The sequence below is a fragment of the Pygoscelis adeliae genome, unplaced genomic scaffold, assembly GCF_000699105.1.
Source record: "Pygoscelis adeliae isolate BGI_AS28 unplaced genomic scaffold, ASM69910v1 Scaffold110, whole genome shotgun sequence".
In the NCBI taxonomy this organism is placed as follows: Eukaryota; Metazoa; Chordata; class Aves; order Sphenisciformes; family Spheniscidae; genus Pygoscelis; species Pygoscelis adeliae.
This window is the reverse complement of record NW_008823919.1, coordinates 388,083-400,757: the sequence shown is the minus strand read 5'-3', so window position 1 is coordinate 400,757 and position 12,675 is coordinate 388,083. Positions and strand designations below refer to the sequence as shown.

Here is a 12,675-nt window from a genome sequence, read left to right as displayed (position 1 = left end):
GCGCTCTTTGTTTTAACGGGCTTTGACTCTTCCTATCTGTGGAGGGCATTACTGATTTAGAAAATGCCGTCAAAAGAAATCAGGCTTTCTCATTCCGGGAGATAATGGGAAGGCCTCTGGACAGACTCTTTACCCGATTTGGCTCGCCCCCGGCCCTTGGGGGGGAATGGATCATTCGGCTGAAAAGTTGTCAAATGGAGATGTTCAAAACCGGCGTTTAAGCTCTATTATAATTTTACTTTATGATAATGGTCCATTGTATATGCAAATTCTTTAGCCTTCAGAAATGGCCTCGTGGCCATTACAGCAACCTATTGAATGTTTCTTAAATTGTCTGAAATCGGGAGTACTGGCCTCAGACCAGAGTCTAGAACGGATATTTCTGGAGGGATCACTAAACAAAATTTGTTGCACATTAGGATGAAATTATACTTTTAATATTTTCTGGGATGGAATGCAAATGTGTTTGTGGCATTTACCCCAGATTACTGTAGTTTGGAGGAGAAAATATATAGAAATATGCATTGATTGATATATAACATCACCTCGCAGAAACAAGTGGTATTATTGATGACGGTTTTGAATTTTCAGTTGACGTAAAAACCTGATTCTTCCCTAAAGACCTTTAGAGTTATGTGCGTTTGCAAAAAGAAGTTCAAGATTTTCTGTATTTTGCTGCCTTCTCTGAAAGGCTGGTGGGCTAAAAGCCTTGTGGGGATCTCAACAACTACAGGATTTGGCGTCCCTGCTCACATGTGCTCCTTGGTCTCTTGCTGTGGCACTGTATTTTCTTGTTCAGCATTTCCCTGGTAAGTAATCAAACTGACAACAGCAGACTGCCAGCAAGTTTGCTTTCTTTGATGACCATAGCTGGTTCTGAATAAGGGACAACAGAAGAAGGCTGTTTTAAACCACGGCTGACTTGGGCCATCAGCACGTAAGGGTTACATTTGGATCTGCTTGCTTTCCCCTTTCTCTTTCAGTTGATATTCCTTTGTCATGCTAGAATGAGGATTAAGTGGATGGTAGGAGTCAGTTTAACAGACACTTACAAGGCTTCTTTAAGACAAATAGCTAGAAAATGTCTAGGACATTTGCAGTGTAACGTTTTCCATGTTCCTGATGCGTTACTGTTACCTTGCAGACAGAGGTGTGATTTGCCCAGCAATCCGCATCTTCGGTCAAACCCGGGTTAGGGTTCCAAAATCAAATACCACATGAATGTAAAATGTATACAGACAAATGCCTGCAAGGTCATAATAATTTCATCCTTGTGTATATGTATACAAATCCATGGAAAACAGGATGTAATCCTGTCCAAATATGTCGATAATTATGCATATAAAACATTAAGAACCACAGAGCAAAAGTATATTGGTGACTTGAAGCTGAGATTATTTAAGAGTATATAGTGATAGTATATATCATTAAAAGGTACATAGTTGGAGAAAAAATCAGCCATGCTTGTCTTTCCTTGATTGATGCTAAGATAAGGTTTATGTAGATAATTATCTTGTCTGAATAATGGCTAGTTTTAGTGTCACATTTTATTTTTCCAGCAGATTAGGATTTATTAGGTGATGGAAATCCTATTAACAGGAAATGAGTCCAATTTGGCTTTGCAAAATACAGCATGGGCCAAGTCCAGACTTACAAGCATCATTTGTTAAATCATTCTGTAGCTTTGTAGTATAGGGGAGGGCAAGTTCTGAAGTTTGCAAGCATCCTTCTTTACATCTACGTATTAATTTTGTTCCTCAAACAAATCTTTATAATTACTTGGGGGTAGGCTAAAGAAAGATCCAGAATAACCATGTTGAAAGATTTTGTATGTGCTTTTAGCGTTTTAGTTTCTTCATAACAAAAGACAGATACGATACAGATGCGAGGAAGACGTGAACGCCATGGGACATCTGTGCGACGCTTTCCTTTCTTTTTGTCAGTGACGAAACCGGCATGGAAGTGACCTCTGAGGTTGGAGCTCTGCATTCCAGAAATGTTGCTCAGCTTAGCGCAGGCCACTGTTGGGAACCTGCTTGTTCACACGATGGTGGTGGGCATGCACTAAACACCCGTGTGGCTCTGGGATGCTGTTCAGACAAATTGAGCTGCTGCAGTAGATTTGCCTGATGAGTGATTGGATATTTGCTTTCATCAGCTCCTGATCAATAGCCACTATACTTAACCCTTCACAATATTAGAACCCTTCAGTGTTTGTGCAAAACCACTGCTACTTGGTTTTATCCACGACCTTTTTACTTAATCCAGTAAAATAAGATTAGTAAATTCTGCTGATTTAAAAGCGAATTTCTATGGGGGCAGAGCCTTACTTGCAATCCTGTGAAGCTGAGGTTGCACCATGCTTTAGCCCATGTTAAATGCAGCAGGTCTGATTGCTTTCCTTCCTAATGATGCTGCCTGGCAACTGTGGGCTTCAGAAGCATAGGGAAGTCAAGCTGCATCATCTGTTCTGTGGGAACATGATGCCATCTGACAGTATCTCACCCTCCCTCAGGGCTAGATGTCTCAGACTGCTTTATGCTGATGGAAGAGCAGAGCATGACTGGGGCCTGGACGGAGGCTGATGTCATTTTTATAAATCAGGATTAGTCCTTCGAGTCTTTTTGTAACTGGCATTACAGTATGGCCTTAGTATCATTCTACACAGATGAATAAATTGACAGCCAGGACTCTGTTTTCCTTAGGTTACTTATAAAAACATTCAGCCAGTCTTATGCTAATTCTGGAAGCAGCAGACTCTTGCTTCTGTAGTAGTACCGGTCAGTGAAGATTTGCTCCTGAATTCTGACGATAGTGTTGCTTATAATTATTTAAAATTGATAAGGAAGTAAGACACTGTGCTAGTTTATTTCTTTTTGTGAGATCTCAAAACTTAGGTACTGATATTGTCTTATTCATTCCCCTTCAGTTGATATTTTGGTAGGAGTTGTCCAGGGGACTCAAATTTACCAGAGGGTGGAGGGATCAAAACAGGGGGTATAAAGGAGTGAACCAGGGCCATTTTATACACATATGTGTATATATGGGGGGATAAGATACATGGACATCTAGGCTTTATTCAGTCTGTTGTTCACAGAACAATTTGGGGACATTTTCCTTGTTTTGAAGGCACAAAATTTGGCTTGCTAGGCTGGCAACAAAAGCATTCATTTAAAAACTTGCCAGAATGCAAACTATTTGTTTTGGCATTTTTATCTTGCATGTGAGCAGAGTGACATGCTGCAATTTTTTATGGCAAAAACACATCCATTCTGGGCACCCATCTACCGTGGATGTTAAAATTTCTAAGTATGACTGAGGCTATTTACTGTCATCCAGATTTGCATTTTTCCAAAAGGTTTCAAGCTTATTTTTGTATTTATTATGAAAAATCCCAGACAATTAGATTTCCACCTGGCTAAGTAAAACAAATGCAGTAGCTGCCAAGGACTATGACCTATGGCAGTGTGTGCTCTGCCAGTCACCTGCAACTTTGCAGTGACAGCAAGTGTACCACTCTGCCCCTGCAGCTGACTCTTACTGGTATCAAGCCTGACATGTACAGATGAAGAACCCTTTCTGTCCCAAACGAAATGGTAAACCCAAAGCCCGTTCATTGCAGAATGCTCTATTTGGACAACTTTATTTTTACATGGTCAAAGAAGAAAAAAATCTGATTCTTTCCTAGCATCTGAAATTTGATAATTCAGGCTATAATTTTCAAAGGGTAATACCTTTTCTTTGTATTTGCTCTGTTGAAACTTCTGGAAACACGGCAAGTTACCCTGACCAGAGTCCTCTGGGGAAAAAAAAGCAAGGTGTCTTTGACAGTGCAGTAAGGGTGGTGGAGGAGTGTGATGTCACCCATTTGATTTTTCTTGTAGTTGTTGCTTAGAAACATAGCAGTTAAGTAGCCTTAAGTTTAGAGTCCACTGCGATGTTTTGTTCTTCCTTAGCGGTTATGCTGGCTAAACTGTCTCTCTTAAAACAGAACTATCTAATATTTGTACTGAGAGATTCAGTGAATGCACTAGGCTCTTTTTTACTGAACACCCTAAAACACACTTATCAGTTGCAACGTAGTCCTGCTCACACTCAAGATGTTTAAACTTGTGCCATTACATTGTGTGTTTGTGGTTAGCTGTAGTTCGTAGAACTACAGGTAGGTCGTGCCTGAACAGAAACTGAACAGAAGCGGTCTGGCTTTATGTAAAATGGACTTGATTTTCCCAGTGTAAATTCTGATGTCAAGTGTTGTGTCTGCCGATAGTCTCGGTGCAGACTCCCTTTTGCTTCTGTTTTTTGCCTTTCGGTCCTAAAATGCCTTGTAAAGGTCCCATTAAGACACAAGTTTGGAGGAAGCACTGCTGTTGTTAGTATTATTATGAATAGGTGACTTCAAGACTCCAATATGGCACCCTTCAACAACACTAAATTTACTTAAACTCTCCCAAAGAAATCACAAACCCATCAACATCTTTCATAAATTAATTTGCTGTTGCAGGAAGGACTCAGGGCAATGTGCATGCTTTTAATATTACCAAGTTAAATCGACTTGGCTGCAGCTTTTTATTCACTGCAGAAAACATATTAATATTCTAATTAGGTACAGATTAGTTTCTTGATGGAATAATTTTGAGTAAGTAGAATATGTCAGGCACTGCAGCAAGATTACTGAGGTTCAAAGCACAGCACTTTGCATTTTGTTAATATGTAATTCTTACTGGCTTCTATGCAGTTGAAACAGTGTAATGCATTTATGTCAGCATTTGTGTTAGGGAATTTAGAAAGGCATTTCAGCAAGAAAACATACGTGTGGTTTGTTTTTTTTTAAATGGAACTACACTTTTTGAGCTACGCAATGTTTCTGGCCTGCTGCATAGTAAATAATTTTTCTGATTAATGTGTTGGTACTGTGAACATAAAAATCCTGGGAAAATGGTTTAATTGTGTGTATTTTAGAACTGCGATTGAAGTATCACATTTATCTTAACATTAAATTTCATGACCTATAACTTGCCACAAAACAATTAAACATTTTATTTTTGCTTTAACAGAATGATGTTGCTTTGTTTTCTGAGCAGAACACTGCAACTAGCAAGACATTCATCCAGTCCACTGGGGAGACAACTCTGTTCAGCCAGCGCAAATAAGCCAGTGTTGACTTTATTCACCAAGGTAAAAGTTGTTTACAGAATAAAGCTTTGATATGCATGAATCCCAGAGGAAATGGCTTGGCCATGTTTTTTTGTCCCCTTCAAATTTGTGTAGAATTTGGCATTTTACTTTGGGGGTGTCTTTTACACCAGGCTTTACAGCACAGTCCTACTCTCGTTGTAGCAAGCAACTAGTTACAACCAACAAATGAAGATTTTGAGATAGTTGTGTCTCAGTGACACTACGGTCCATTTACTAGTTGAAAATTGTTCTCTAACTGTCAGTGTTTCATACTGGAAGTGGAGAACAAAGACGAGTTGTTATACATAATCTGCCCAGGACAAGCATCAACAGCCAAAGTAGGCTCTTCAAAGCACTCGTGTTTAATTTCAGCACTATGTGTGAGACTGAAAATATATCCAACTAGTGTTGGTAGCGCACGAAGAAAAAGTAGATTGTGCTTTACCCTCTTTTTGCTTTAGTGGCTGTGTAACGCTAAGAGGAATAAAATGCAGGCAAAGGTTTGTCTGTGACATGAGCAGATAGGATTCTTAAGCATATTTAGAAAACAGATGTGATGGGCAGGAATGGTCATTTGTGAACTGTCACCTTCCATGAATTGTCATCAAGAGTCTGTGTTATCTGCAGAGGTCTTCTGCACTTTTAGATAGGATGGCACGCAGCGGGCTATGCTGCATTTATATGGTTGATGTAGCCTTCAAGAGGACAGTAACTAGAAATGCAAAGCGCTGAGAATGTTGACATCAGTATGGCGGTATTTGTTGGAGACGGATGCAATTAAAATAATTTCCTCCTCCTGCACAATGTTTGTTCATTCCATCCCTAGCCGTAAAGGAGTGTTTAAACTGTATAACACATGAATAGGTTAAAAAATAAAAGGTCATCATCTGTTTATTAATCAGAGCAATGCATACCATAAGAAGAACTCCTCTTTAAAGTTACAGCTTTCTCTCCCCCTGCCTGATTCAGCATCAACTCATTCATAATCCAAATGTGATAAGGTAGGGAACAATGAGCTTATCTTTGGGTTAATACGTGGAAAAAAGCTCTTTGTATGATTCTATGAAATTTCGAACTGTATGAAATCAAATTTTTTAATAGCAGAGTTCAAGTAGTTCTCTAAAGGGGCCTCTTGTTGAATGTATTTTTAACTTAAAATGTTTTTTCATGTCCGATACCACTGGCAATTGCAAAGCAAAATGCAGACTACTTTAAAATAAATCTAATCTGCACTCTTAGTTTATGCTAATTAACTCCTTTTCCCTCCTTCCTATTTTTAAGAATAAGGAGAAAAGAGGAGGAGAAGGCAGGAGGGAGCTATGACTTCTGCAGCCACTTTAAACTGATAGAAGCTAGCGCTGCCACATGGTTTTCCCCTCGTGGGTTCCTTTTATGCCAACACAAGCATTCATGCAACAGCTGCTCCAGGTTAAAAAAAAAACCCACTTTTTAAAAATTTTTTTGCAAGGTTACTATTAACTCAGGTCAATTCTCCTGTCTAGCTCTACCATGCAGCTGTTTTGAGTGCTTATGCCAGCACAAAAGAAGCAGTGATAGGAAGATGGGTCTGCTTCCTTCAGCATCAGTGCCAGCTTAAAATACTACAAAACTGCAGTCTAAGTATGCAGCATAAATGGCAATTATCTGTAGAAATAAAACTGTCCCTTCACCATATGTATTGTCTAACAGATCTAGCTATCAGTACAGCATATGTCACTTTGGGAAGGGATTTTTACTACCTCAGCAGTAGGAGTCCCTTTTGCCACTGTAATATACATCTGAGAGAAAAGGTTGTCCAAGGCAGCTTTATCCAGGCAGCCCTATTACAAATTAGCATAAAGCAAGTGATGACAGAGACCTACTGTTGCACTGTTCTACTGAAAAATATGTACTAATGTAAATGGACTGTTGAAACACATTTCACTGTTAGTTGAAATAGTTTGCTCTCTGATTTTAAACCAGTTCCAATCTTACTAGTACCACGTAGTGCTTAAGCTTGCCACCAGAGCAGGAGTAAAAACATATTCTTTGCTAAGAGTCAACTTAGTTTGTCAAATGCTTTTATGTGACTGTTATGTTAGAAAGCTCTCCACAGGCCTAGGGTAACCGAGTATGTCCTACTTTAACTGTAAGGAGCCTGGCATGTTACAAAACCGATGTGCAGGATTCTGGGATGTTCCTTTCAGTCACGAATATCAGGTATTATCAGTCCCTCCGAAAGCAACAAGAACTAGCAAGAGCACAGCACTGTTGATCTTTAGCATCTTGCATAGGTTTTCAGAGCACAAGGACTTGTCTGTGTGGGAAATACAATTTAGATTAGATGTGAATTAAAAATAGAGTATTTAATCCAAATTAATTCACACATAGGAAATAAGAAGTATCTGTTTCAGATTAACTCCATGTTTAAACAAGCCCTAGGAAGACTTTTAAGTGGGAGGGAGAGCAGAAGGTCTTTTCCAGCTGTGAGAGGTATTTCACAGCAGATGGACAGAGCCATCACCTTCACCACTGTATACTTTGCTATGTGAATTATAGGCCAAATTCTGCTATTACAAACACTGAAGCAACACGCCTTCATGTGAGTCACTTCTTCAGGTACGCACTGCTCTAATGGTCATGACACATGATCAGCAGAAGTCAGCTCTATAACTGTAGTGGAGAACCAGGGAGTTTTCAAAAATGAGAGGTTTTCTTTGACCCCATCACAGGTCAAAACACTGCAGCTGTTTGCCGGTTCTCCCTGCTGGAGGTTACTATCCTCCCAGCTCTGCAAGTTGGAGGATCATGCTTAATTCCCTTCAGGCAAAGTCAGCTAAGTTATCTTAAATCACCTTCTTTTGCTATTTGAACTGACCCAAGTGACTCAATCTGAAACAGATTAGAAGTTACTCATGTGACTTCCTCATTCCCCTTCTATCAAGGGAAATTCTTCTATCAAGAGTGGTACCCGCAGTTGTTTTCAGCTGGTGATGGCTGTACTTTGAAGATTCATTGCTGCTCACCAAAAGAAGGGGTCTGTGCATGACCTTCCAAACCATGCCCTTGAATCAGCCTTTAGAAGAGCTGTTGAAAACTGTTAATTTGCACCATGAGAAAAATAATAGCAAATGAGAAATAATTAAATTCTGTGGCTGAATAGTTTATTTTCTTGTCATCCGTGCTGCACTGATAAAGTAAAGATTTAGAAAGCAGTAGGACAGGGTGGTATGGGGGCAGGAACCCACACTTACAGTAATGATCACTGCTGTCTGTGTCTGTTACTTTACAGTACAAATTATTTGTGTGTTTTACTGTATGCTTTAAGGTGGTCTGAATATTTTCCTTTAGAAACCATGCCCTCTGTGTGATGAAGCAAAAGAAGTGCTTGAGCCATATAAGAAAAGGGTAATGTATTGCAATACTGTACACATTTTCTATATAGAAAGAACAGTTAATCAGGATTCTTTCTTTGTAAAAGGAAATTGCTTGGATTTATCTGCATCCGTTATGCTTTCATGGGTGACCTCTTCAAGACAATTTCAGCACTGATTTCCATAAAACTCATTATCCAAAAGCATTTTGCAACAATGCTACTCAAATAAGTATTGGCAAACTAAACCAATATACACCTTGTCGCAATAGTTTTTAAAACCACTGCTTTTGCAAGACTTGCCTTCTCTGGTAGAGGAGTTTGCAACTTTTATGAGGCAAGTAATGATATCATTTGGGAAGGATGTAAGTAAGTGGGGCTTCAAATATTTGAACTGTATGTGATTGCAATTTTTCCTGTTCTTCAACCAGGTTTTGATCTCTTTCTTGAAGGAGGAAACTATTAACAGAAGCATTAAGAGGTGTTGCAACTCTGCTGCCTAACAGGCAGCTGTTGTGTTGCCAGCTGCATATTTGTTGTGGTTGATGCTCATAGGAGAGTTGTTCTGCACAGAGGATCAGGAATATCATCCTGGACTAGGGAGAAAGTCCTTTGTAGACATGCAGCCAAGGATTGTGGCTACATACATTTTGTACCCAGAAAATGGGCAGTTGTCTACAACATGGAAGAATAAATCCAAAAGCACCAAGAAAACAGCCTTGCATTTCTGAAAAAAATATTGATCAAAAGACAAGCAGGTATTCTTTTTCAGTGTCCAGTAGGTACTAACGTTTTTCTTTTCTGTCACAGTTTATTTTGCAGGAGGTGGATATTACCTTTCCAGAGAACTCAGCGTGGTATGATAAATACAAATATGACATTCCTGTTTTTCATTTAAATGGGAAGTTCCTAATGAAGCATCAAGTAGACATTCAAAAGTTTGAGGACCAGCTTATGAAGCTGGAGTCGCAAAATGATGGAAACCAGTGAAGAAAATGCAGCTGCTCTGGTGTGGATCTGAAAGGACCGTGCAACATAAATTGTGTGAAAAAGCAGTATTCATTATCTGGCCTTATGTTGCTTAGAATGTATGGTACCAGCATCCTAAAAAACTTGAATGACTTGTATTCTATTTTGTATTCATCATCCAGCCCAGCTGCACCAGTAGCAACCTTTTCTGCACCATTCATTTGCTGCTATCCTAGGTTGACTTTTCATTGACAAGAATAAATGCTGCTCCATAACAGCAGATAAAGTGAAATGTGTTTCAAGATTGTTAGTATGTATAAGCTGTAGGTCTGTGAGAGACTTCCTTGAAGAAGTCTAAGAGTCTATCCTAAGTGCTCATTTGAAATGGAGAAGAGGGTATTTACTGTAAATGAAAAGGACACTTGATTAAAGACAGCACACTCTCACTGAACCAGAGTCATATCTATAGAACAATCATCACAATTTGATACAGCTGTTACTAACACATGAACACTGAATAGTTTATTTTTCTTCTAATGGGATGAACATATGTTGCACTTACGTCTATTTTATCTACTACAGCAAGGTTTGAGCTCCTTAGTATTTGGGTTACTCCCAGTCACAAGGAAAATAAAAATAGAGTGAACTATGATTGAGCCAAAAGAGCCAAATCTGTAATGAAAACAGCATTTATTAACTCCAAACATGTCTCTCTGAATGCTACTAATTTCAGAGTATAAAATGAAAGTAAGAAATCTTAAAAGTGTCTTCAAAAATTTCCTAGCCTAAGGTATGGGACTTCTCCCTTAGACTCCAGTTATGTTCTTAAAAAAATCCATGCTAATATATGGTCTTTTGCCCTGCTTAGGGTTGCTTGTGGCGTAATTCTCCATCATTACAAATCCAGTGAACAGAGAAAACATGTTTCTCTGATATTATGGAAACAGTGCTTGGTCCTATGGACTAGAGTTCTGTGGTAATTGAGTCCACTCGTTATGCTTTCTGACAGGAATCACATTTCAGTTCTGTCTGCAACACAACTGCAAATCCATTTATCATGTGGCAAGAATACCCTTTTGTCAAGGATTACTGCGGTTCTGTTAGTGCATCATTGGCAATGTAGGGATGTGAGGTAGACAGACAGAATGCCTAGGTTGAATATATTTTCAGGAGGAGGGGAAAGATAGATTAAGGAAAAGTCAACCATTTTAAGTTGAATGGTCTGTAATAAGCACTAGAGAAAGTTGTTGGTATTTTTTATCTACTTAATAGATTCTTTAACACAGAAACTAAACCCTACCTGCTGCATTTCTGTTCTTTTTACCATGGTGATATTCAGTCTTCTCTCATCACTAGGAATTTAAAGAGGGACACTTGGCAGATGTGTCTTCACAGCGGGGAGAATCCAGACACAACACCAAGTTAGAACAGCAAACTGAAATTCACTAGGATTCATTACGGCCTAGCTTTTGGAGTATGGTTCAATAAGAAGCCATCTGATCTGCTATGGTGAAAGTGGGCAGTTCCTATATGGCACCATCCTAGAATGTCTTCAGTGTTTCACAGACCGTTTGCAACCCAATTCTGATGTATTCTGCAAGATGAAAAATTTCTGGGCAGTGGGGGGTGAGAAATTAAAACTTTCTTCTAGTTCAGTAACTTGAGTCCACTCAGGAAGGGGTCTGAAAGTATCCAAGAGCACCCAGGAGGGAGAGCTGTGCCCTTTTTATAGCAGAGAGCTTTAGTTAAGTTCAGCCACATCATCTAACTATACCCTGCAATTTATAGGACTTCTGAAACTTCCATTTCATAGCACTTCACCCTCCTCAAGAGGTCTGCAGAAAGAGAATGGCATCAAACAGTATGGGTTTACTAGATTCGCAAAAACTAAAGTGAGGCGTAGAAGTTTAAGCATCTCGTTAAACCTATTTAAGACTTTTCATCAGCAATTCTGTAACTGTTTGATCCAAAACTGAAATTACAGCCAACTGTTGCTTCTAAAGGAAAACACTCATCCTGACTTTAAGTAACCAGTTTATTTTTTGTAGCCTTACTTTACCTTTAGATCCTGCTGCTTTGCCCTGATGTGGTCATTTACATTGTAGAGGAAGAGTAAGTTGAGGAGACTGTTAAAAAAAAAACAAGCTGAAACTTCTCAGGATTAAGTGACTGAACTTGAGTAACCCAGCCAAGTGTTAAGTATGATGCTTTCCCCAACATGAAGGAAAAAAAAAAAAAGGCAGAACTTGAAATAGCAAGATGCTTCTTGAATTGTATGTTGCAGCATAGTTTTGCCCTATGTACAGTGCTCTGTCACCATTGACAGAAGAACAGGACCCTAGAGACAAAAACTTCTATACTTTCTGCAGTTCATAATGCAATTAGTCAAGTGTACCACAAGTTACTGTTAAATAATAGGTCTGAATTATCTCTGTATCAGCAAGCAAGTGCCATTTGCTTTCCTTCTATAATCTGAGATGGTTTCAGAGGGCCCAGGTTTTTCCTTACTGAGGTTTTGTAATAAGAGAACTGGCATATAAGCATTTTTCAACCATAGTTCAAACGCTTTTCTAAAATACAGCATTATAATCTCAGATATGGAGGACAGAGGTCATGTGGACTTGCCCATTTCCCAATGTACATCACTGACAGAGGCTGGAATAGCCATCAGAGAGCAATTTGCCTTTGTTTTATTTTTAATAAGGTCTGTTTTGGGAAGAAAAAAATGGAAGCTAAAAGCAAACTTCTTAATCATATAGGAGATGATGAATCCCTTGTTCCTTATTCATTCAGACTGTGGAGGTTTTCTTCTGTAACCAGTGCCAGATTTTCTTCCCCCTTTATTTTGTACAGTGAATGATAACAGGATTTTTATAATAGCTTTTGTCTATGGCATAGCCTTTATCAGTGAGGTGGAGGTTTTCCATTAGTTCTGGCTGTGGGTGCTAGTTGCATATAATGTACAGAGAAGGGGTGGCTGCTTCTTCCCACTCTTCTTCTGGTGGGAAGAATACCTCCCTGCCATGGGCAGGGACATCTTCAACTAGATGAGGTTGCTCAGAGCCCCGTCCAACCTGACCTTGAATGTTTCCAGGGATGGGGCATCCACCACCTCTCTGGGCAACCTGTGCCACTCTTTCACCACCCTCAGCATAAAAAATCTCTTCCTTATATCT

General features: G+C 39.3%; 1 protein-coding gene across 2 annotated transcripts; it reads left to right on the top strand.

The window, feature by feature from the left end:
* Positions 1-792: 792 nt before the first annotated feature.
* On the top strand, positions 793-9,950 carry LOC103913116 (chromosome unknown open reading frame, human C5orf63). 2 transcript variants are annotated; one of them, XM_009319574.1, is made up of 4 exons: positions 793-809; positions 5,058-5,178; positions 8,509-8,565; positions 9,341-9,950. In XM_009319574.1, the coding sequence occupies exons 2-4, from the start codon at positions 5,059-5,061 to the stop codon at positions 9,518-9,520; spliced, it is 357 nt and encodes a 118-aa protein (XP_009317849.1). In that variant the 5' UTR covers positions 793-809; position 5,058; the 3' UTR covers positions 9,521-9,950. The 2 variants fall into 2 exon arrangements, with proteins under 2 accessions (XP_009317849.1, XP_009317840.1); XM_009319565.1 differs by lacking the exon at positions 793-809 and adding an exon at positions 1,868-1,974.
* Positions 9,951-12,675: the final 2,725 nt, after the last annotated feature.